General features: G+C 39.9%; 1 protein-coding gene across 6 annotated transcripts in view; it reads left to right on the top strand.

Annotated features, from left to right (window-relative positions):
* The window catches only part of ACSL3 (acyl-CoA synthetase long chain family member 3), a 68940-nt gene that overhangs the window by 23260 nt on the left and 19260 nt on the right, over window positions 1-26420 (top strand). For 2 of the 6 annotated variants that reach the window (XM_047721110.1, XM_047721113.1), the window contains exons 2-5: window positions 231-288; window positions 15383-15799; window positions 24336-24513; window positions 25787-25896. In XM_047721110.1, coding sequence (XP_047577066.1) covers window positions 15422-15799; window positions 24336-24513; window positions 25787-25896 — 666 coding nt within the window. In that variant the 5' untranslated portion in view covers window positions 231-288; window positions 15383-15421. Of the gene's footprint in view, window positions 1-230; window positions 289-5127; window positions 5152-15382; window positions 15800-24335; window positions 24514-25786; window positions 25897-26420 lie in introns of those variants that run through there. The other 4 variants (XM_047721111.1, XM_047721114.1, XM_047721115.1 and 1 more) reach the window with 3 other exon arrangements.

Raw genomic sequence — 26420 nt, forward strand, 5'->3', positions numbered from 1 at the left:
TCAGATTTTGGCTATTCTAATTGGTGTGTAGGGATACATAATAAGCTTTTTTTTGATGAAAGGTTAATGATAAAATGTCATTTGCTAGTGTGATAGATAATGTTTTCAAAAACAGAAATTTTTCTGTGAGTTTTTGGAAGTAAAAGTATCTCCAGGAAAAGGTTGATATTTGGCTCTAATGGATTAGACTACAAGTAGTAATGTTTGTCTTTTTTTGTTTGTTTTGACAGGTAGTGAATCAAAGGCGCATATTTTGAAGGTACTAGCACCTCCTACCATTGTCAGCTGGTAAAAAGTTAATTTTGTTAACTACGGAATACTCCTATAAAGCATAAACTGTGTTAAGTTAAAACCAATTGTGTGTAAACTGTCAATTTTTTTTTAATTCTTCCCACTTTGTGATTATAGAATTATGAAAGTTAGGAGAAGTTAGCTTTTGTACTAATTTTAATTGAATACAAATGCATTGGAACATTAAGCCATGTTATTCAACAATATCACTGATCTTTTCTCAAATTTTTAAGTATCTGAGCGTTTCTGAACTCAGTAATCAATTTTGTGAAGTTTAGCACTAATTAGAGTGGTATTACCATTTCAGAATGTGCTGGTCATTTTAAATTTGTGTTAGTGTTATTTGAAATTCCTAACTGAACATGTTAACCAAGTTGTGGGTTCCAGGCCTGGGAAACAGCAGTGGGTTTTCTGTTAACCTGCAGCAAGTTCTGCATATTACTCATGTTGTGGTGGGCTAGAATATGGCAGGTTGTATTCTTTCCAGAACTGCTACAGGAAATAATACATGTTGATAAAATGCTTTGAGACTATAAAAGCAAGCAATAAGCATTTTTATCAATTAGAATCACGAGTGTTGACGTTTATCTTCTGTTTCATTTCAAAATTTTTGTCCCTCCCTCCCATCTTTGCCCACATTGGTCAAATTGAGTAATCTTTGTTTTCTATGGATTTTAAAAAGAATGCAAGTAAATATTATATTTATTATTAAAAACTAAACACTTTAGGAGTCTGTAAGTAAAAGGGTAACTTCTCTGTTCCCATGATTCTTGTATGAGGGGACCAGCCCTTACCAGTTTGGAGTGTGTCTTTCTAGTCCTTTTTATGTGCAAATCCGAGGTGACCATCTTGTAATGAAGCAGGTGTGATGGAAAGAGAATATTCCTTGTCTGTTGATGTGCCTTCACTTTATTTTAGCCATTTCTTTGCCTGCATTTTCTTGAATTGTATACTTAGCCACATGAAGAGCGCTTTGAAGTCACTCGGTAAATACATCGGAACATGGTAGATTCTCTACAAATTTCTTTTGGTGCTTAGTGGGTTTTGGAAACTCCAGACTTGGAATTTCTAGCTAAGAATGGCCCAGCAGAGTTTAGATTTACAAAGTAATTGAAATTGCAAAGGTAATTTACCGTGTAGGGGCACCTGGCTGGCTTAGTTGGTAGAGCGTGTGACTCTCAATCTCAGGTTTGTGAGTTCAAGCTCCACATTGGGCATGGAGCCTACCTAAAAAAAAGTACTGTCTATCAAATAATGGGTATCAAATAGTAAGGCATTTATATAGATGACTGCAGTCAGTTTTTTCTTCATAGAGGCTCGGCTGGATTGGGGTAGACGGGGAAGTGGTTTTGGAGTTTTAGTACATCTACTTAGGGGACCAGGAAGTGGTGAGTGGTTCCTGGGGGAAAAAGTGCTATGGCAAAGTGACAGAAGTAACTTTATCTCTCATTAGTTTGCCTAGACTTGATCAGGTACCCCAAAAAGGGAAAGGACATTTGTCGCTGTATACAGATTAATATATTGGGAAGTAAAGGGAATGTTACAGACGGTTTGAGGAACTCCTCGGTGTCTTGTATTCTAAAACTTAGAACTGCATGGTGTTCCATGTGGGGAACTGTGCATATTCAGAAGGCCTGTGACTTCAGAAATGATGGAAAAATTGAACTGATGTGCATGTGAACATGTCCTTTTGTGATGGTCAGAGTGTAGTATTTTGGGCTCTTTAAAAAATCTGGAGAAGCAGATTTTGATTACAGAGTTTTGTTTTAACGCTGTTGGCGTTAGTCAACTGAGAAAGGGTCTGTAGAATTTGAAGAAGAACATTAACAAATAGAGTTGTACATGAATAAATGTAAACCCATTACATAGGTATTGTCTGGTGTCTTAACTGTTAGAGATGCACAGTAAGTCATTATTCTTATTTTTTTCTTGGTGTTCAGTTATATTGGTTTAAAGTGTATTCTGTTCATGATTCTGGTAGTTTATATTTAAATATTTCCTGGAGTAGATAAGTTCTGATGGCCTTTAGGACTTCACTCACCTTTATCCAGTGTTGTACATTCAGGTGGTAGCAGCAAGGGTTATCGGTGCATATACCCATGCAGTAGAGAGAAATTATTCAGAATATTGTTCATTCCTATGTGAAAGTGATCTAGATTTGAAGTTTGGAAGGAGATGGGGACAGCAGCAGGTTTGCTGATTTATTTTTTTTTTATTTTTTTATTATTATTATTTTTTTTTGGCTTAACTCAAAACGATTTCCTAGAGTAAGGTCAGATAGTTCTCATAGCTGTTGAAGCTAGAAGATTCCTTTTTCTTGTGCCTTCTATTTTTAAAACACAATCTAGGTTTTTGAACATTTACAGAAAAGCTGCAAGAGGCCAGAAAGCTGGGTGCACTGGAGACTGGAGGAGAGACGGAAAGACCGTATCTTCATAGCTCTTGTTTCGGAAAAGCTATATTAGCAGTAAAATAGTTTATGGGAACAAGAAAATTTCTGTAAAGAGTTAAGGAAAAATAGAAAAAGATTATATTAGTAAAATGAAAAACAGTAAAAGACTAAGTATTCACCAAGGAAGTATTGCATGTTTAAACCTTTTTTTTTTTTTTTAAAGATTTTATTTATTATTTATTTGACAGAGATCACAAGGAGAGGCAGGCAGAGAGAGAGAGAAGCAGGTTCCCTGTCGAGCAGAGAGCCCGATTCGGGACTCGATCCCAGGACCCTGAGATCATGACCTGAGCCGAAGGCAGCGGCTTAACCCACTGAGCCACCCAGGCGCCCTGCATGTTTAAACCTTATTCTTAACTATTTGAGGTTTAGATAATAGAGATAACGAAGTTGATACAATGTTGGTTGTGATGCAGGTTATTTATCCTGTAATTACATGTTTCTACAACGTACTTAACAGTTCTTGTGTTTATATTATTAAGTTTTTTTTTTTTTTTTTTTTTTTAAACGGGAGAGAGAGAGGTGAGGGAGGGGCAGAGGGAGAGAGTGAGAATTTTAAGCAAGCTCATGCCCAGCCTGATGGGGGCTTGATCTCACAACCCTGAGATTATGATACCTGAGCTGAAATCAAGAAGTGGAAGCTTAACTGACAGAGCCACCTGGGCCTCACCTTGCTTTGTTCTTAACAATATGCCAAGATAGAGAGAAAGGGCTTTTGGGCTGAGGAGGGTTGAGGAAAAAAATAAGGAAATAGCTAAGAAATCTTACTGAACAATTTATAAATTTTTTAAATTAAGTATAGATCTAGATTGGATAGATTTAGATGGTGTAGACTAAAATTATCCTGAAAATCTTAATTTTGACATGTTAATCCCTTTACATTCTCAAAGACTGAATTTACCTGAACTATCTCCTCAAAAGTGTTCTTTATTTTGCTTATTTTAAGCATGTTACTTTTGCTGACATATTTCATATGTTTGCAATTATTTAGCCTCTGGCCTTTGAATTTTCTTTAATTTCATTTTCTGTTTTTAAAGTAGGGAAGAAAATAGTTAAGTTCAAAAGTGAAGTTGTTAATTGAGCCATCAACCAATCCACTCTCCTAGGTTTAGTTTCATGTAATACTAAATAAAGTACTTACCTGGATTGAGTTGAAGTTACTAATAAGACCTTCAAGTACCAACCATCTAGGCTGATGTCATTATATAATCTAATAGTTCATGTTCTGAAATATTTATATAGGTGGCTCTCATTAACATTTTGGAGATAATTGGAATAAGTAAGGAATTAGTACTACAGAGGGTTAAATGGTCCTATTCAGTATTGTTATAATATAGTTAGGGCATTTACTTCTTGGCTGGATAGGACACACTGATGAATTTGTCAAAATAGTGCTATGAAGTAGGGCTCCTAAGGTTTAGTTTTTCTGCCCAACCATTTGAATAGTATAATGATGACGGAACATACCATTCCCCTCTTTTCCCTTCAATGGATTAACCTTAAAATTCTAGGATAAAAAGCTGCACTTCTATATAGAGAATTCCATGTCACTTCTTTTGGATATAATAATAAGGGGAGTTATGTGGTTTGGAAAGTGAGTAGAAAGAATAGTAATAGGTTTTCCCTTAGATGAGGAAGGTGAAGCAACATGATTCAGAGAGGGCATGCATGTGGTGTGAGTTGTCTGGGTGGGGGGAGTTTGGGGATCTACCACATGATAGGATTGATGAATGGACAGCAGAACCACTTCTGACCCCCCTGTGTGTTGCTGGGTCTTGGCATGAGGTTATTAGCAGTAGATGAGACTATAAAAACCCTGAGAGTTAAGGAAGTCTTTTGAGGATCAACTCTTTTAAAGGTATGGAGGTCTGGTAAGTTGAGTTGGTTAAACAGAGTTGGTCCTGAATTACATTGCACATGAGTTCTTTACCTTTGGGGGTGGGGTAGGATCCACACAGTGGGATCCAGTAGTTCTGTGTCATAAAATCCAAGGATATTTAAACTTTAGTATGGAGTACTAGCTGTGAGAAAAAAGTATTCTTCATAAATGTTTTCCTAAACAAAAATAAATTTGTCTTCATCTAACTGAAGCTCATGGAGAGAAATCCTCGAAGTTGAGTAGTGAACTAGAGATGCTAAATGGAATCATACCAATTCCAAATGCAAGATGTGCTAAGTATCCTTATTCTCTTTACTTACTATTCTATAAGGAATTTTATGGGTGGATCTATGATTTTGGGTTCTTCTAACCTTTAGAATATTAAATGCCTGAAACCTGAAACGGTAATGGCAACCCGCAGCTGAGGCTGGAGTGCTTCCTGTGAAGCAAACACACCACCCTTCTTCACACGTGCTAGCTGCTGAGTACTCTTAGTGGTCTTTGATACATACACTCTTCACATTTACAGGTGAGGACATTGAGGCTTAGAAAATCAGTTGACCTAAGGTGACATTTAGTAAGTAGTAGAACTAAGTGTCAGACTCCCGTCTGTTTGGCTCCATGGCCTAGGGTCTCAGTAAGCATACATTTGACTTAAGTATCTTCAGAATCAGTGAGGGTATAAATAAATAATCATGATGAAAGAAAAATACTGGTATTGGTGTACATAGTTTGGCATAAGTGAATTTAAAGTGCTACCAATACATGCATTGTATTTTGTAGTTTTTATGTAGAGTGTGTTCACCTGCTTTCTTTGTTCCCAAAGGGAGTTTTGTGAGGCTTATTACTACCATCTCCCCAGTTTTACAGTGAACCTGAAGCTCTGGAATGTTAAGGGAATTGTCCCTGTTACATAATGAGTAAGTGGGGATGCCAGCATCAAACCAAGAGCTTATTGTCTAAAAGGAGCAAGTATATTGAACATTTTTATATGCAAACTAGTATTGCAAGTGATAGTACCTTCAGTAGATTATATAAAGTATGTAAATTAAACTCTATAAGTAAAATTGCTTTGAAATTATGCATAAACAGAACTTTGTACCTAAGCCAACTATACTAATAACTAGCACTTATAATGCCTTTGCATTTTCCAGAGTCCTTTATTTTTTGCTGCATTCCATTTTATCTTCAGTTTAAATTTTGCAGATTAGATAAATAACGACAGATGTGGGAAAATAAGGCACAGAAAAGTTATTTCATAAACAAAAGATCAAAATTAACTAGTGGTAGAATCCAGGCTGTAATTTGTTTGCCTATTCCGTGAGATGGTTAATTGTGGGGTGACAGGTTTGCCTAAAACTTTCCTGGTTTTAGTACTGAAAGTCCTGTGTTTTGGGAAACCCCAAAGTCTGGGGCAACCCAGAGTGGTTGTCATCCTAATTAATTGTCACACTTTGTGGTAGACTGGGGATGGGATTAGGGTTGCCAGATAAAACAGAAGGCATTCAGTTAAATCTGAATTTCAGATAAAAACCAAATAATTTTTTTACTACATGTTCAGGTACTGCCTGGGACATATGTACACTAAAATCTGTTGACTGTTTATCTGAAATTCAAGTTTAACCAGGTATCTTCTGTTTTTATTTGTTAAGCCTGACTGCCCCAAGTAAGAGTGAAGGGACATTCTGGTGTATAAAAAGATTGAGCTGCTTTTTTTGTGTAGACCTTAGGCTTTATACATTTATCTGCATAAATAAGTGTACCATCTAGCAGTACATGGCTCTTGTTTTTACATGGCTAGAGATGCAAGAGGTCAGGATGAATATATGAAAACATACCTTGCTCAGTGCATTAAAACCTGTGTGTGTCTGTATGTGTTGGTTGGTTTGAAGTAGTTCTGAACTTGACAGGAAGTTTAACCCAGGTATTAGCCCATTCTGTCTTTGTTGGATCAGTCCATCGAACACTGGCATATTCTCACAGACCATCCGTATTATCTTTCGACTGTATGTTAAAAAGTATTTTTGCTGTTGTTAAGATAGTGTATTCACATGATTCAAAATGAATTGATTGGAAAATGTTGGAATTTTAGAAATGGACCTTAGCAATCTTGCTGTTGTTTGTTTGTTTTAAAGCATGGCAGTCCTTGCACTACCTACCTCCCCCGCCCCCACCAAAGGAGAAGAGTGTCTTGTATAGAAGACCGGGCTAGAAGTGGGTTCCTCTGCTCATTTACTTCTTCAATATTTGATGATTGCCAGTACTCAAAGATTGATCTGGGAGTGCTTGGCATCAGTACAGTTTAGTCTTAAAATAGGTTTACTTGAATTCCAGCATCATTAATGATAAGAAAATTAACAATTTATTGACTTAGATAAGGTCTCATAGTAACTGGCGGCAGAGCTGAGACTAGTATATATGTGTATTTACGCATGTGTTTTTGTGTGTGCATGTTTCAAACCCCTTTTCTGAAAAAGGAGGGAGGGAAACAAGCCATAGTGACTCCTCAGGTTACAGAACAAACAGGGTTGATGGAGGGATGTGGGTGGGGGATGGCCTAGGTGGGTGATGGGCATTGAGGACATGGGTTGTGATGAGTGCTGGCTGTTTGTTGTATGTAAGTGATGAATCACTGAATTCTACTCCAGAAATCAATATTGCGCTGTATGGTAACAAACAAAATTAAAAAAAAAAATTTAGGATTCCCCCCCCCACAACCCTGTTTTGTATCAAGCTGAGAAACAAAAATTCCCTTGCTTAATTTCTGTTTCCTATTTGATTTCATTCAAGACTCAACACTTTTTTTTAAAAATTTTCTTTTTTTTTTTTTTAAGATTTTTTTTTAAACGATTTATTTATTTGTCAGAGAGAGAGAGAATGAGCAGGGGTAGTGGCAGGCAGAGGGGGAGGGAGAAGCAGACTCCCCTTGGAGCAGGGAGCCTGATGTGGGGACTAGATTCTAGGACCCTCAGATTATGACCTGAGCTGAAGGCAGCTGCTTAACTGACTGAACACCCAGACATCCCTCAGTACTTTTCTAAAAGATGTCCTGCTCCAGTCTGCCTTTGCTACCCGTTCCTCCATCATTACAACCTGGATCTCTCCGTGAACAGTAACTGTATGCCTTCTTCTGCATACCAGCTTCAAGCATTCTTCTCAAACCATTACCTCCTGCGGTTCCATTTTACTCTCTCTTAGTACCTCAACATCCGCAGTTCTGTCACCACACATGATCTGATTGCATCATTGATCCTATCTCCTTTTCACAAACCTTTCCCTCCTTACGGGGCCATCCTTCTTTCCTCAACTTAAATCTCCCTTATCAGTCATGGAAATAGTCTTCCTTCCCTTGTTTTCCTCCCCTTCCCTATGTTTCGTTCCGGTACTTGCCTGGTAAAACCCTCTCCTTGGTTAATACCTGCTCTTTGCCTGGTTCCCATTTGTGCTCCATCAGTTCAACTTGGCCGGGAAGCACACAACCAGATCTTTAATTTCCCTTTACATCTAGGACTCCACCTTCAGGTGGGCCTCAGGAGCTGTCAGGTGATTCTACTGTCTCCTTCTCTGTTTTCCTGTTCTCCTAGATGACTGTTTAATACTTTCTTTCTACTTAATTTTCTAATACCTTCCTTTCTTCCTCTCTCAGTCAGCAATTTTTCTTCCTATTACCCTGAGAAAATAGAAGCACTCAGAAAAGAATCTTCTAATGGCTCTTGGTACCACCCACATGCATCTGTGTCCCTGTTCCTGTGCACAGCCATCCTCTTCACTTGGGTGCTGCGTGTCACCCTCTCTTCTGTATAATCTTTTTCTTTCCTCTACTGGGTTATAGCCATCAGTATGCAGACAAACTGTACCTATCTCTCTCTCCCCCTCACCAAAGATTTTATTTATTTATTTATTTGACAGAGTTGTGGGGAACACAAGCAGGGGAAGCAGGAGAGGGAGAGGGAGAAGCAGACTTCCCGCTGAGCAGGGAGTCCGATGCAGGGCTCCATCCCAGCACCCTGGGATCATGACCTGAGCTGAAGGCAGACTTCACTGCCTGAGCCACACAGGCACCCCACTCTCTTATCTTGAAAACCAAAGAATCTGCTTTGTCCTGTCCTAGTATCCATTTCTGTGTTCCTCTGTAGAGTGCTCTTTCCCTTTCCTAAGCACACTCCAGTTGGGCTTTGATCCTTACCATAGCTATTTTCGAGTGACCCTCACACTTTTTTTTATTGTATTAAAATACATGTAACAGAATTTGCCAGTGTAACCATCTTTAAGTGTACAGTTCATTGGCATTAAGTAGACATTGTTGTGGACCATCACCATCATCCATCTGTAGAACTTTCCTGCTATTCCAAACTCTATACACATTAAACACATCTTTCCAGCCCTCCTTCCCCTCAGTCCCTGACAATCCAGTCCAGTTTCTTTATGCATCTCCTGTAAGTGGAATTATATATTATTTGTCCTTTTGTGTCTGCTTTATTTCATTTAGTGTCATGTTTTCAAGATTCATACATGTTGTAGTATGTATCAGAACTATCAGAACTTCATTCCTTTTTTAAGGTTAAGTAATAGTCCATTGTGTGTCTCTATCAACATTTTGTTTACGTGTTCACCCACCAGTGGACATTGGGTTGCCTCCACCTTTTGGCTGTTGTGAATAACTTTGTTATGAAGCTGGGTGTACAAATACCTGTTTGAGCCCCTGCTTTTAATTCCTTTGGAAATACACCCAGAAGTGCATTTGCTGGATCATATGGTAATTCTGTTTTTAATTTTTAATTTTTTGATGAACTGCCATATTGTTTTCAGTAGCTGCTGCGCCATGCCACATTCCCAACAGCAGAATTTTAAGTGTTCCAGTTTCTCTACCTCCACATCCTTGCCAGGACTGTTATTTTGTTTGTTTGTTTGTTTTTGTTAGTAGCCATCCTGATGAGTGTGTAGTCTCCTCTACTGAGGCTTTGATTCACATTTTAGTCCTCATCTTTGCTGACTTGTTAGGTAATGTGTACAGCTGATCACTGTCCTCCTCCTTTTACTCTACCTGTCTGGTTTTCTTGTGAACACTGACCCTTTTTGTCATGCCCCAGGCCTCTCCATTTTGATCTGCCCCAGAACCTGCTCTTTGCACTTCTCACTCCCTTAGCCATGCCAGCCACTCTCATGGCCGAAAATACTATCACTGTCTGAGTTGCTTTCAACAAAACTGAACTGTGCTTCGCTCAGACCTGTTCCTCCTGCAGTCTTCCTTTCGTTCGTTAGTGATGCAGCTCAGTGGTGTTTCATTATCTCAGGCCAAACACCTTGACACCCCCCTTTCTTTCTCTTCCTAGGGCTGTACCTTCCGTACAGAGTCCGATTAGGGTCCCTTCTCACTGCTTCATCTTCATTCTGGTCTACATCTTGGTCATCTCACATCTGTTCCCTGCAAAGGCTCCCAGTTGGTCTCCTTGGTCCTGCAGCAGCCAGAGTTGGCCTTTTGATGGTAACAGGTGATTTCACTCGGGTCAATACAGTCTCGCAGTGGTCCCAGGCCCTTTGGGATCTGGCCCCATTCTTCTACCATGCCCTTTTTGCCCTCCTTGCCCTCCTCTTTCCCTGTCCCCCATCCTTCCTGGGCTCAGCCTGGAATTTCCCTTCTCCCAGATACCCATGTGGCTTTTTCTCCTTGTCTGCTCCTAACACCTGACATTCATTTTCTTCTCTCTTCTCCTCTCCCTCCCTTCTCTCCTCTCCTCTTCCTCCCTTCTCTCCTCCTCCTCCTTTCCTCCCCTCTCCTCCTCTCCTCTCCTTTCCTCTCCTCCTCTCCTCTTTTCCTCTGCTCTTCTTTCCCTCTTTTCTTCTCTTCCCCTCCTCCCCTTCCTCCCCTCCTCCCCTCCCCTACTCACTTCCCTTCCCCTCCTCTCCTCTTCTCCCCTCCCCATTCTCCCCTCCTCTCCCCTCCCCATTCTCCCCTCCCTTCTTCCTCTCCTCTCCCCTCTCCTCCCCTCCTCCTTCCCTCCCTCCTTTCCTTCCTTCTACAGATTTTATTTGAGAGAGAACACAAGCAGGGGGAGCAGCAGAGGAAGAGGGAGCCTCCTTCCTGCCCAAAGTTGCCAGGGACCTGCCAAAGACAGACACTTAACCCAGGTGCCCCGTGACATGCATTTTTACCCTTCCTAAAGCAGCAGCCTTCTCCACACCACCACCCCTGCAATATTGTTCATTTTGTTTAGCCTGCATGTATGTCTCTGTAGTTGTTTCTGCCTCATGATATTTATTTGTTCATGGTCCTTTTTGTGTTTTGTTCATGACTGTGACTCAGACATCCGTCAAGAGAGAGTGGTATGAATTCTGTGTTCAATAAATGTTTGAGAAATGAATGAATGATTGAGTTCTTATTCATACGTACTTACTATGCACTTGCTTTTCTGTAGAATTCTAAGAGTTCGGAGTTTGGGTTTGTATGTAGGTTTTAAGTACTGCAGGATGGCTTAATGCACTCTGGATATTAGTCTTTAAGTCATTAGTAGTGGAACTATTGGATGAAATTAGTAAGGCTTCATTTTAATTTTAATCTGAGTTTAAAGAGAACATATTGTCTATTTGGATTAACAATCTGTGTTTTTTCTCTTTTATAGAGCTTCTCTATATAAATTTTTCTTTTTCCTCTGCATTGCTTGGTTCGTTAATTTTATGAGAGCTGTTTGTATATTTTGTTATGTATTTTTTCCCTGAATCTTGTTTTCCTTTTGATTTTTCACTTTGTTTCGCCAGACAAATGTTAACTCTTCAAAATTTATGTAAAAGAATAAATTTGTAAGAATAAGAAAATTTTGAAGAACATGTGTAGCGGGAGTCTTACTAGATACTAAAAATAGAAGTTCTCAAGCAGTGTACATAAAATTTACATGGTTGCTGTTTAAAAAATGAGTCTGCTATTTAGAGTTTTTCAATTTATAGGTATTGGGGAGGGAAGGAAGAGGGGACAGCATGTTTGAATAGTCTTCTATTGAAATACTTGCAAAGGTAATTCTGGTATAATTGGTCTTGTGGATCACAGTTGAGAAGCACTGCTGTCAGTCTACTGTATTTGGAGGCACGGCAAAGCAGTAGATAGGTCCAACCAAGGAACAGAATCATGTCTAGAAACAGATCCAATTCTGAACAAGGACTTACTGTTGAAGGTGACATTTTGGTTAATCGAGAAAAGGGTGGTTTATTTAATAAGCAGTTCAGGTAGTTCATCCAGAAGAAAAAGCTTTCTTCCTTACACAGTATAGGAAAATAAATTCCATATTGATTACAGATCTAAATGATGTAAATACTAGAAAAAATAAAGGAGACCATTAGTGTAACCCTGGTATGGATGAGGCCTTCTTAACATGAACTGTAAACCTAGAAGTTGCGAAGGAAGTGATGAACAGATTTAATTGTTCAGGTTTGCTTTCTGAAAGCTGATACCGTAAGATGGGCAACATAATAGAGCATCGTGACTATTTCTTAGTTCTGTAGATTTTCCACAACCGCTTCAGCTAATAGGATGCAGTTGGCCAGAGGTTGGTGCTGTACCCTGTTTTAGAAAAGGGTGAAGTCTTCTCAGAGGCTTTTAGAACAACAAAATGTCTTCACTGCATGTGGCTGGTACATGCAGGCTGCATCTGATGCTTCTGAACCCTCTCCTTGTCCCAACCCTTGGCGTTCACAGCACTGCCTTCTCCAGGTTCCACTTTTATTGGTCTTGCCACCGGGATTTTCTTGCTCAGTCTGGGCTTTGGTTTCCTTCCAAAGTTTTCTGTTCTTGAACTTGATTTTGGAGATTTCTTATATTCTCATCCTTCATCTGAGTATGGCTCTAAAATGTGTGCTTCTAGCTCTGATCCCTCTTAATCGTCACAGTTTATACATTTGGATGACTCACCGGCATCTCCGACTTCTCATTTTCAAGACTTGTATTCATCTCCTTTCCAGCGGCCATCCCACTGCTGATACATTTCTGTCTCTGTTGAAGGCACCCAAACCATTTTTGCCTTTTTGACAGCAACTCCTCTGATTCGCGGCTTTATTCTCCAGGGTTCAGATAACCGAGACCACGGCGCTTGAATTTAAAGATTGCAGTTACTGGGGCGGATTGGAGGAGCAGCAGCTGCTGGCACCCTCTGGGCCATCAGGAGCTGGAAATCCCAGCTGTTGACTTCTGTCACGCACTTTAGCAGCCTTACTCCTAAGGAGCAAAGGATTTTATCTCAACTTTTCTCTTACCTGATTGCCTCGATCCCAGGACCTCTGGGATTCATGACCTGAGCCGAAGACTTAACCAACTGAGCCACCCAGGCGGCCCCTGGACTTTTAATTTTCTAAGCATGATTTCCTTTAGTTCTTTGAACATGTTTTTCATAGCTGCTTTGAAGTCTTGTGCGCGTCTGGCATTTGGGCCCTCTCAGGGACAATTTCTGTTGCCTGCTTTCTCTTCCTGTGTTTGGATCTTCCCTGTTTATTTGCACGCCTCTTAATTTTTTGTTGTAAACTGCACATTTAAGATCTTTTATAGCATTTCTGAATGCTGAGTGCCCCCTCCCCATTTCCCTGGCTTGTTGTGTTGCTTGCTTGTCTTTTTATTTTTTTATTTTTATTTTATTTTTTTTTTAAGATTTTATTTGTCAGAGAGAGAGAGGAGAGCGAGCGAGCACAGGCAGACAGAATGGCAGGCAGAGGCAGAGGGAGAAGCAGGCTCCCCGCCAAGCAAGGAGCCCGATGTGGGACTCGATCCCAGGACGCTGGGATCATGACCTGAGCCGAAGGCAGCTGCTTAACCAACTGAGCCACCCAGGCGTCCCACTTGCTTGTCTTTTTAGTGACTTGGCTGGCATTTTATACTCCCCCCCCCCCCCCCCCCCCCCCACCAGTGTGCATCCTTTGATGTTGCTCCTCGGTGAGCACTGCCTTGGGAACACTGAGAGTTTCCTTGAAGGGCCCTCTTTAGGGGATGGCAGCAGGTTTTAGTAGCACTCTTGAACCATCTCTTTCTCTGATCTTGTTAATCTGCTAAGTCTGTCTCTGTTGGTTCACACCCAGCAATTATTCTCCACTGATAGCTAGCTGATTGCGTTATTGTGTTAAACAGAGCCCTGGGCCATAAATTGCCCCAAGGTGTGATTCAGTTAAACGGCCTTTGTAGGGGTTATTTGAGGCCAATCTTCGAGTGGCCCTGACTCTGGAAGGGCTCTTCTTCAGTTCTCTGCTCCCTGATTCTGTTAAACTTCTGTTTGGTCTACTCTTCCTTGTTGCTATCCTGGAACTACCAGCCTCATCTTCATTGCTCATCACCGAAGTCTCCATTGTTTTCTGTAGTGCCATGAAGCTTGAGCTTCCCTGTTCTCTGTTCTAACTGAAGTCAGTCCACTTAGGGATTGCTGAGGGGCTCTCTGTGCTTACAGCCTGTGTAGAACCTATGTGCCGTTGTTCCAAAGCCAGGGGCACGGACAGCAGCTTGTCTTTTCTGTGAGTGGGGGCCTGGCCTGCGCTGTTGCCTCTGGTCTTCTCTGTGCGGAGCTTCTCTCTCTCTGCAGTTAGTCCCTGCCTCAGCTTCTCATAACCTAACAGGTGTCTGGTATTATTCTTGGCCTGCTGTGCCGGCAGTAGAGAGCTTCCTCATGTTTCCTCACATTTTTTGGCCACATGTGAATCTAATAGAACTTCTCCACTATGGAGTTGGGGGTAGGAGATGAGAATACTAGAAATCATAACCCTGGATTTGGAGCTGGATGGAATAATTAGTAGGTTTTTTTTCTTTCTTTCCCCTTTTTTTTTTTTTTTAAACGATAGTATGTACCTACCACACAGAGGCTGTTTCCTCTGCCTGGAGTGCTCCGTTTTCCTCAGAAAGGCACATGGCCAACTCTCCCTCTTTTTGGAAGTCTCTGCTCAGATAGCCCTGGCTGCAGAGACTCCTTTGGACCACCCTTGTACTACTAGCCTCTCTGGCCTCGCCCATTCACGTTTCCCTTTCTTGGGTTCACTTCTCCTCTGAGGATTTACCTTCACTTGGTGTGTCTATATATGTACGTTTGTGTGTCTTCCTCTCCCAGTGAATTGTAGGCTCCCAGAGGGAAGGGACAGAGACTGTTGTTCACTGTTGTAGTTCCTGTACTTAGAACAGGATGTAACACATAGGAGATTGTCAGTAAATCTGATGAATGCAAAGTAGAAATGGTCAGAGTTTACTGCTTTCTTGCTTCACAGTTTAACCTGCCAAACTGGAAAATACCACTTTGGGAAGTGAATTCTATGTTTTTTTTTTTTGCCAACACCAGTTCTGTGTTGCCACCTAGAGCGAGAGCGTGGAGCCCGCTGGGAAAGAATGCAGTGATTATTGAGCAGGTGGCCGGTGCCGGGAGGGAGGAGAATGGTGTGTCTGCAAAGCACTTGCCATCCCTGAGGGATGAACAGGAAATCAGTACATTTTTGGCCTTGATTCTAGACTTCTCGCTTGCTCTCTTCTCACCACTGGGAAGTTTGTGGACACTTGGGGTTAGGTTGGAAAAATCACCTGTTTACAGAATGATGTAGAAACTTCTCTGTGGTAATTTCCATTGCTAATAGTTGTAAGAGACTCACCTGACCATATTGGGAGTGGACTGGACTTTGCTGGAGGCCAGTACTAGCTGCTGCTTGATTGGGGGGAAAAAATCATTTGCGCATCTAAAATGAAGATTTTTTTTTCTTTACAGTTATTTTAAAATGGTTTTGAACTAATACCTTTTTTTCCCCCTTCCTTCTAGATTCTGGAAATCCGTTAATTCCACTTTTTTTGAGCACTTATGAATAACCACGTGTCTTCAAAACCATCTACCATGAAGCTAAAACAGACCATCAATCCCATTCTTTTGTATTTCATACATTTTCTGATGTCACTTTATACTGTTTTAACGTACATCCCATATTATTTTTTGTTTGAGACAAGACAAGAAAAAGCAAACAAAATTAAAGCAAAACCTGTAAATTCAAAACCCGAGTCTGCATACAGATCAATTAACAGTTTGGATGGTTTGGCTTCAGTATTATACCCTGGATGTGATACACTAGATAAAGTTTTTATGTATGCGAAAAACAAATTTAAGGACAAAAGACTCTTGGGAACACGTGAAATTTTAAATGAGGAAGATGAAGTACAACCAAATGGAAAAATTTTTAAAAAGGTAAGGTGATATTTCATTGCCTTTGTCTTTCTGAATAAATGGTTCTCTCAGAAGTGGTGGCAAGGGACAAGGACAGCCTGCTGCCGTCCCATGTGGCTGATGTGGCAGGAAAAGCAGTCTGCCAGGGTGGGCAGAGGACCGTGTTCTGATCCCCTGTACCTTCCCGCATGGATTTGTTCTGAATTTTCAGACTGGCCAGAATGCCCACTGAGCCTAAATGTCGACCACAGCTTGGAATAAACTGTTTTGAGCAGTTTTGGGTCTGAAACTTTATTCCCTGTTGGTTCCACAAGCACCTGTGTGTGCTTGAGATGGTTCTGGGTTTTTTTGGTTTTATATATTTTTTAAAAAAGATTTTATTTATTTATTTGACAGAGATCACAAGAGACAGAGAGGCAGGCAGAAAGAGAGAGAGAGAGAGAGGAGGTAGCAGGCTCCCTGCTGAGCAGACAGCCTGATGTGGGGCTCGATCCCAGGACCCTGGGATCATGAGCGGAGCCAAAGGTGGAGGCTAACCCACTGAGCCACCCAGGCGCCCCATTTTTTCTGGTTTTAATGTAGGTTCCATTGGGTGCTTAATGTGTTGGTACTTCGGTAGTGGCAACTGCATGGTTTTTTAAGGATTTCTCTTCACCAGTATAGACAGTAGCACCTGCCGTTGTTGGTTTGAAACAGGGGATAAGACACCCTTAGAGGCAGTATAACATAGTGGTTAAGAACCTGAATTCCAGATCCAGACTATGGGTTTGGATCTCAGCTTTGCCACCTACTGGCTATGTGACTTTGAAAAAAGTTATTTATTTAACAAATTTGTGTCAGTTTCTTTATCTGTCATATGAAGATGATGATTAATGCTGATATTTATTAGCATTTCTTATGAGCCAGGCAGGTTTAAGTTCTTTATATGTACCAGCTTATTTAAGACTTAAAGTAGCCCTATGAGTTCGTGTTACTCTTGTTACTTTGCGGATGATGGCCACAGAGGCACCGACGTTCCAGCTAGAAGCAGTAAAGCCAGGACTAGAACCTAGGTTGTCTTGCTCCAGACTCCTTAGCAAATGCCAGCTCTCAGAGTTGTTGAGAGGATAAACTGAATGTATGTATACATAACACACACACAAACACACACACGTGTGTGTAAACAGAACAGTTGTGGTATCTAGTGTAAATGCTCTAGTTTTATTATATTAGCATTATCTTGGGAATTGGGTGGTCAGAATTATATGAGTGACTTCAGAGACACATGGTGGTAGTGCAGCACTGTGAAGGATAGTGAGTAGAGAAATGGCACGGAAATGCCTTTTTTTTTTTTTTTAAGATTTTTTATTTATTTGACAGAAATCACAAGTAGGCAGAGAGGCAGGCAGGCGGTGGGGGGGGGGAAGAAGCAAGCTCCCCGCCGAGCAGAGAGCCCGATGTGGTGCTCCATCCCAGGACCCCGGGATCATGACCTGAGCCGAAGGCAGAGGCTTTAACCCACTGAGCCACCCAGGCGCCCGGAAATACTGTTTTTGAATATGGAGTCATGACTCTGAAGATAAAAATTTTTTTAGAGGCAGTAAGATGATCAGTAATTATCTTTGCTTGATTGATAATTTGGTCAGATTATAGGTTTATTATGTGTGTAGGTGAAGTTGTTTTTCTTCCCTTTTTTCCAACTATATCCTGACTCCAGCTGCCTTTTTTCTGTTAGTCATGAAGGAACGCTCAGGTATCAGAGGAAAGTTCAAATAATCATACCAGGAATGAAATACTTAGTTTCTCCTGTGACTGCAGGGCCAAGGGGATGCTATTTAACAATTTGGTATTTAACGGTGGTATTTAATGGGCCAATAGGGCCCATTATTGTTAAATTGGCACTTACTCCTACAAATTCCAGAGTCTTTTTCTTTCAAACATGGAGATGGCAAGCAAGTTAATGCTAGTTAACGCCAGTAACTCCTAGAAATTTAAAGCATTATTCTAGCTCCAGACAACAAAATCTTTAAGTGTCCATCCCCTTTAAATAAAATGATCTTGTATCTTGTTTTGCCTTAAATTGTGCTTGTTTATCTTGCTTTGCCTGTCACATTAACAGTGCCACTTTGCAGTCTCAGAAGTGGCTTGGAGAAATGGTATAGTCCCTTGACTATTTATTTATGTATTTATTTATTGGTCCCTTGATTTTTAAGGTGTATTCTCTATTTCTTGTGCTGAGTTAGTTTTGCCTCACTTAAATTTTTTTTTTTTTTTTTCTGTTAAGGTCTGTCTGGAGATTTAATAGCCCATTTCTTGAAATTGAAGTTATGTAGTTAAGCATGTTTGTTTCCTTTTGTCTAACCTATAGATTATAATTTGTAAAACATTAAGTCATAATGGTGTCTGAGTTTTTTTCATATTGAGTTGCTACTTTTTAGGGTATACATTCTTGATTTTGTCTTTGAGAGATCTGGTAGTTAGAAAAGGTACCAAGAACACTACGCTTTTTGAGTTGCTGAAGTTTGCTACTTGTATGCCTCCTCTTTTAAAACATTCCTTTTTGTTTCTTGGTCTAATCCTCTTTGAATCAAAAGATTGGGTTCCCTTGTTTTTAATCTGGGCATATGTAACAGAAGTTCTCTGTTAGCAGGAAGTTTAATTTTTCTCCATGTTACAGGCATTTTATGGGACTGGCACTGTTTTTCAGTCCTCATTCAGGACTTAGAGCAACAAACTAAGCTTCCAAGTATGTAAAAAGGAGATCAGTATGGTGATTAGGAAATTCCTTCTTAATTCAGTTTATCAGTGTAATTAGGACATAATAAAATCTAGAGCTTTCACAGTTGTTCCTTAGATGTGGCCAGATAACACAGTGTACACAAGGAGAGTATTTTTCCCTGTTGTGTGTTTGCGTATGTGGCCTTTTCCTTCCTGTCATGCCCATGGTGGCTTTGTAGTCATCGTTTATTCAACATATTTGAACTCAAATAGGGAAGTTAGAAGCTGAAAAAAAAAACAACAACTCTTTATAAAATCAGCAGCCTTTTTTGTCTACAGGATCTCATTCTCAGATCTTTCTACCATTGACATTTGCCTTCAAATTGGGATTTGTGCTTTTTCAGACTCTTTGGGGAAGTCTTTATATAACCTCTGATATAAAAAGTGTTATATTTTTCCTGTTTGAAATTAGGCTTATTGGGAAAGTAAAATTTTTTAGGTTTCCTGTATAGTAAATGAAGCAAATGTTTTCTGTTAGACTTACTCAAGAAGAGAGTGACTTGAGTTTCTCTTGGTCTGTGTTGCAATGGTGTCATGGTTTGCAAACTAAATGGTGGGTACTTCAGCTGGGTGTTACAAACAAGCTAGGCTTCCTCCCTTTTGGTTTCTTGTTTATACTCACTGTATTTCGGCAGAAGCAGCATCTACTTTGATAGGAGAGTAAAAAGGGAACATTTCACAACTGGCGCTTAGGTAGATAGTAAGAGTGGTATTGCCTAGGCTGGTGTGGTTTCTGCTGAGTGCTTACCGACTGGCGCGCCAGTGTGTTTCCTATGAATATATCGTCATTAATAGTTTATGTACTGGAAGATAAACTTAAATTGGAAAAGCCTGCTAGTGGTATAGCAATATCTACAAGTTTCCTTTCTTCCTGTTTTGGGGGCTGAGCTTAGGGATTAACCCCAGAAGGTATCTGATACGGTTGAATCAAAGATTCCCGGACATTTATTTTAATTAAATGAATGCTGAAGCTTTATTTTCATCTTATAAGTCTGTTTTGAGCTCCCAAAGGAAGATAAACAGAAGAAAAGACAGTGGTGATTCTGCTGTAAATATGCCCGCCATAGTGTGGCTCTCACCTTCACTAAGATAGGTCTGTGGAGGGGGTGGGGCACAGAGAGGCAGGGAAGCAGAGGCTGCCATGTTCTTGAGGCTTGGCAAGCTTTTTCTTGTTTCCTTCGGCTTTATGAAAATACAGCAGAGCTTAGCACCTGGAATGTGTGTCAGCAGCTCATGATGCCAGCCTTCCCAGCTGCGAATGCATTGTACCAAGGTCCTTGGAAATAAAGAACAGTGAAGGATTGGTGTCCAGAGATCTTTAAAATACATGTAGCTGAAATAGAACAAGGTTGCAAAGAGTAAAAATAAGTTTACGGTGAAATGGAAAGGAGCACAAGGCTGGTTCTAACATTTAGTAACTACCAGAAGCACTTAAAATTCTTTTTCTTACATATTTTACACACATGACAGGGAAGAAAATAGTAGGGATTATATAATCACAGTGCTTAGAAAGAGAAGATTGCACTGTGACATTCCTTGTAAGTTGATCTAGAACGATAACAGAAGTACTCATTTCTGTTCAGTGCCTACTTTTGTGTTGGTTCTTGCTCCAGAGTCCTATTTTTTTAAAAATCTAATTGCATGTGTGTGTGATACTTACTTTCTGACTGGTTAGGACATTTACATTTTAATTTATGTGAAAACCAGTGGTCAGTCTCTTGGCCAGGGCTCGTGTTTTCGTTGTTATAGTACTGTCCCCAGCCAAAAGTTTGGTTCCTTTCCATACGTGTTCCTCTCCTAGTCAGCCTCTGTTTGTTAAAGGCCCTCCCATGTACTAAATGTTTTGTTTTTTGTTTGTTTGTTTGTTTGTTTTACCAGAAGTCGGAGTTTTTCCCCCCCTTAGAGCCCCCCCCTTCCCTTTTTACCAGGTCTTTTACTTCCACTCTTGCCCCCACAATAATGCACTCACAAACAGCAGTTGAATGGGTCTTTCGGGTGTTAATCAGGACACCTTCCTCACCTGCCCGGTAACCTCTCTTCTCCTTTCTATGGAGCAGTCAGAGCGTTGTGGTTTAGTGCTTAGATACTGGAATGACTCCGCCTTGATTCCTGTTCTAGTCCTGTCACTTAGGTGGTCAGTGACATTTTTGTTATCTTTGAGCAAGTTCTGCCGACTCTCTTGATGCCTCAGTATTCTCATTTGTCAAATAGGGATACTAAGAGTAACCCTAGCTTAGGAGTTTCTGAGAGAGTTGCTGCGATATGCTTACTAGCCCAGAGTGAACACTGGCAAAGTTTAGCCACCCTCCTCCTCCTCATGATCACCACCAGCCATTCAGACTTGGTGGAGATTTTCACCCCTTGGTTCCCTCACAGTGACCTGTAATAATCTTCATTCACATAGAGAAAGGTTCCGTGAAGCTGGGTATACTTGGTTGAAGACAGCAGGGAAGTGTGTAACTGGAAGTATTTCTATTCTGAGTGGCTCCAGGAAAAGAAAGCCCTCGTTTTTGCACTGTTTAATACCTCAGCTACCTGAAAACTTGATCGTTATTGATTGTCTCATTCTTCAGGTTCCTGAATGGTGAAATATTTGTGTGCTTTTATTTTACAGAATGTTCTTTATGTTATCTTGGTTTTACTTTTATAGTTTATCTTCTGAGATAAGAGGCCCTCATCATTAGCATCATCAAAGCATCTAAATTCATCTGTTCCTGAACAAAGTAAATGATTAAGTTCCTCTGGGGCACTGGTGGGCGGAGTGGTAACATTGATGTTTAGCCATGTGTTGTCACACCTGTCCTAGAATAAAAATAGAACCAATTAAATATGAAACAGGGAAGTGATCAATCATAGGGCCAGTCTTACCTCTTCCCGTACCTCTGCAAATGAGGAAGCTGCTCAGGGGTGCCATGGTTGGTCATCATTTCCAATAGCCACTCTAGTCATTCCCTTTCCTCACTCAGAGTTGGGAAAATTGAACATACTTGTGTCTCATGAATGAGAATATTTAAGAGGTAGTAGGCAAGGGATGTGTGCAGCGGAATGGAGACCAGAACAGAAGCAGTTCTAGAGGTTAAAAGATTAAATGGATGTGGATTTTTTTTTTTTTTTTCAAGCAGTCTTTTAAAAAATGAGGCTCCTGGAGGAAAAAAGGGGTCAGAAGACTCTCTCAGGGCCCAAAGTGAATTGAAATGGTGGTTAATTACACCGTTCATTCCCTGTGTATAGCAAATAATTACTGAGTGATGACTTTATGCTAGGTGCTTTGTTCTGGGCACTAGGGAGACAGTAATGAATAGGACACAGAGGTTACTCTTCTCATGGGTCTTATATTTGTATGGAAGGAAGAGAGACAGTAATAAGTTAACAGATGAAATAACTACTACGAAGACATAAAGATGATTGGAGATTAGGGATAGCCTCTCTTGGTAGATTATGGCTAAGTGGAGGCCTGAACAGCAGGGGACTCAACTTTGCGAAGATCTGGGTAATGAACCTTCTGTACAGTGGGACAAGGTGTGTGCCCACTGGCTCTAAAACTGGAATAAACCCAGTTGGGTGAGGCACTTGAGGTACAAAGTTGAAGAAAGTATTCAAATCCTGAGAGTGAGTACTTCTCTAAATTTTGCACCCGTGCTAGTTACCTCTCTTACCTCCTTCTAGTTCCTGCCTTGGCCCAACCTGTTTGAAGGACGGAAAGGACAGAGTTGTATTTACAGGAAGTCATGAGTTAGGGGTGGTAAGTCTGGGGAAGAGGATTTGATGGGAGCACAGAGACACTGGCATGGCTAGGTCTGTTAGGGCTTTGTAGGCCAGCATAAGGTTTTTGAATTTGAGTGTGGAAGTAGAGGTGCCTGGAGATAGAAATTTGGGAAGTGCTTCGAAGTAAAGTTCTTCTAAGTTTGGCTTTTGTTAGGGACACTTCAACCATTGTAATACCATGAGGGGGACTATGAAAAATGGTACAGATGTGTGTAGGTTATTGAACTTGGTGCTAAGAAGATAAGGGCATTTCTGTTGAATTTCTAATTTCTCAGTGATGTATGAGACAGTATTATCACCTGGACCGGGGGTAGAGGATATTTGAGTAGGGAGAAGGTTTCAAGTAGCCATTTCAGAGGGTGAGAAAATGAGTAGATTAGGGAGTCCTTATCGGATTTCTGGGTGGTGAGATCTATGATCTTGGATAGAATGAGGTTGGGTGTTCTTCAGCCTTATGGACAGGGAATAAATAAACGAGTTTAATCTCAGGTTTAAGCTAACCATGGGGGATAGAGTTAGAATTGGGATTTTTTTCCAGCAAAAGTAAAAATTAGGGGGTAGGTAGGGGACTTGAAATGTAATTTTTATTGGAAAGATCACTACTAGGAGATTCAGTGGTTTAAAGAATTAAGTGAAATTCCCCTTAGTTACATTTGAATTAAACTCATGATTTGATTTCTTTGCCAGTGGTGGCCCTATCATATGGGTTTAAAGATTTGGATTATGTAGATAATACCTTCCAGAGTATATACATTCTCTGACACTTACAAAGCTCATCATTTAGGTTGTAGAATCTTAAGAGGTAGCTCATGCTGATCTTTGGAGTGTAAAATTCTTAATTATAATCCAGTTCGTGCACATTTTAGCCAAGTTCTTATCTGTCTTCTCACCCCCACAGAGCTCCTTTTGAAGTCACTGGAGCTCCCCGTGCTTGAGCATTTCATGGGGGTGCAGAGCAGGGTGAGAGTTTGGTACTTGAGAATTTAAATAAATACTTTAAATCCAGTTGCCTTATCCATCAAAGACAGACTTCATTCCCTAAGTCTGTTATGGAATAGGACACTAGAGGGCAGTATATATCCTCTCTGCCTGCATTCCCCCCACCCCCCGCCTCTGCCACAATTTTATCCAATCTCTTATTTGTAGAGCTCTCTGAAATGTTGGATGCGGTTTTGGAAATGAATTTGGTTAAGGTATATGAGACATAATGAGTGAAACAGCCATGTTCCGAAATTATATATATATATAGAGAGAGAGAGTTCGTGTGTGAAGAGCTTTTAATACAGTCTGTATGTAATTGGGGATTTATGGTCTAAGTTGGAGAAAATCTTAAAGAAAAGTAAGCTAGCCAGTTTTTAAAGAGGATTATAACGAATGAACACTTAATGTTACCTTTACTTATGGTAAGCACAAATGAAATGTTGAAAGCCCAGTGGTGTCAGTGGGCATTTAAGGCTTCAACGGAAAGACTTTGATGAATATTGAAACTAGTCCTGGAGGTTGCGTAAACAGAGACTTGTTTAGAGTTCAGTACAGGAGAGAGCCATTCACATTGAACAGCCATAAATATGTTTGTTATCTTGGGTCTAGCCAGTTTCTGTTCATAAATCATATTGATATGGAAATCTGGGAATTCATAAGTGGGGGGAAAGTAAATTTTTGGTATCAGTACTTGATACTAGGCTAAATTTTAAGCTAACATCTAAATTGTTTAAATGATGTATAAATGAATTATTGATATATAAGCTTTTCACAGAAAAGCTAACCTTCAAAATCCTGTCAAACTCTGAAGACCACCCCCCCACAATAAAAGATTTAGTGTAAGATTGGTCATAGAAAATATAAAAAAATAACTAATTTTCAAAAGTTTTTTATTTGAAATTTACTTTCTAGCTTTGTGTTAGAAAAAATAGTTAAGTCACATGCAAACATAACTGGTTGTCATTAAATTTGGAACAAATCTTGGCTTCTTCCTAGGAAGTAATATTTTGGTTATATTAAAAAGTATTTGTATGTTTTGTGTTTATTTTATCAGGTGATTCTTGGAAACTATAATTGGCTGTCCTATGAAGATGTCTTCATTAGAGCTTTTAATTTTGGAAATGGTTTACAGATGTTGGGTCAGAAACCAAAGACCAACATCGCCATCTTCTGTGAAACCAGAGCCGAATGGATGATTGCTGCGCAGACGTGCTTTATGTATAATTTTCAGCGTACGTGGGCTTTCTGATCTGTGTGGGAGAGAGGATGCTGTTATAAATATTTCACTATCTGGAAATTAAAATTCTGAAGTTAATTGCCACCTTGCATCTAATCAGGGGACTATTCTGTTACAACTTAGAGTTACAGGTCTACTTTGGAACAAATTGTGTAGTTCGTGTAGGCCTGTTAATAGGGGCTGTGGGGCCTCGCTGACCAGGCCTGTGGGTCCTTGATTATGCTCCTGGTTCTCTCAGGAATCCTCTTGTGAAGTTAGTGTCACTTTGTCCCCTCTTCTGTTGGTAGAGGCAGTTGACCTCTAAAACTGCACTACGCGGAGCCATGAGCCAGGTGAAATGACAGGGGATTTTTATATCGTGGTTTAAGTGGCAATCCAGATGCCCTCAGTCTTTGAGGTAGTTCTGGAAGCTTAGTTCACAGATCTTGGTGGCATAATGGGATGTTAATTATGGACATTGTCTTACCTTTCAGATGGAACAGAAGAGCTATTTTTATCAGATTCCTTGCTGTAAATGCCTCCACTGGTTTTTTAAACTGACACACCTTTTTGTTTTCATAGACTTGGGTTTATAGTTTGAGTCTTTTGGGAAGCTTCAAAATAATTACCTCTTAAAGTCACTTTAAGTCTGACTTCTGTGGGCTAGGCAGCAAGTAAATAAAAGTCCACATGATGATTAAATTTCAGTATGACTAAGAATGTTTTTCTCGAGTTTTCTACTAGAATAAGCGGTACTGCCACCTGTTGTTATTTTCTTAACATATAACCCCTTCAACCTGATACTCAGTACATTATCTTTATTTACATTATTATTATTTTCATATTTTAGTACTGAGTAACAACTAAGGCTTGACATTTTAGGAGTCAGAAATAATTCTTTCCATTGTGGCATCCTCTCAGTAACGTCTGTAGGTGAAATAAAACTTAAAATTTTTGTTTTAAAATGTTGGAAATCTTGAAGGAAGTAGATGAGGGTAAGTGAGTGGGCATAATATTTATTAGTATATTGAAATAATTTAGCTAATCATAGCACAGTTAGATAATGAAAGATCCTGGAAATCTTGGAGGAAGTAGGAAAGGGTGAGTGGACATATTTATTAGTATATTGAAATAATTTAGCTAATCATAGCACAGTTACATAATAAACTGTGGATCTGACAATTTAGTGTTCAGTATATCATTAGAATTTCTGACTACTTACAGAGACTTCACATGTAGCACTTTCATGAAATGTGCAAATACATGACTTGCCCTTCTTTTTCCTGTAGTTGTTACCTTGTATGCTACTCTAGGAGGCCCAGCTATTGTTCATGGATTAAACGAAACAGAAGTGACCAACATCATTACCAGTAAAGAACTCTTGCAAACAAAGTTGAAGGTGAGGATTTGGTTACTTTATAATTATCCAGCACTTAAGAATTCTCATTGTCATGATAATACTGATATTATGATACTAATACTGATACTTTTATGATCTTTAAAATCCTGAATATCTTTGTAAACTTTTAGGAGTACCATACTTTCTTCCTTGCCTTTAGAAAAGAAAAAGTAGATTTCATACATATTTATGTATAAGTAGTGCAGAGTTACAGATCATTAACATGGAATCCAAGATGAAGGGATTACCTTTTTTATTATGTTCATTTGTTTTCTAGTCTGTTTTCAGTAAATTTATAATTTTCAAGGGTTAGTTTCTAAAGTAATCATTTATTTCTGAAGCATTGAGTCATTATGTGTTTTTAGGATTTTTTAAAGGGAAGAAAGAGACTTCTATGATAAACTGTTGGAGAAAGAAGTTTTGAAAGTGCCTAGATGACTTCCAGTGAAAACAGTAATATCTGCTGGGTTTTTTAATACCCAGATTTGTGAGTTCCCTCCCTCTCCCCGCATATCTTTATGAGC

The sequence above is a fragment of the Lutra lutra genome, chromosome 3, assembly GCF_902655055.1.
Source record: "Lutra lutra chromosome 3, mLutLut1.2, whole genome shotgun sequence".
In the NCBI taxonomy this organism is placed as follows: Eukaryota; Metazoa; Chordata; class Mammalia; order Carnivora; family Mustelidae; genus Lutra; species Lutra lutra.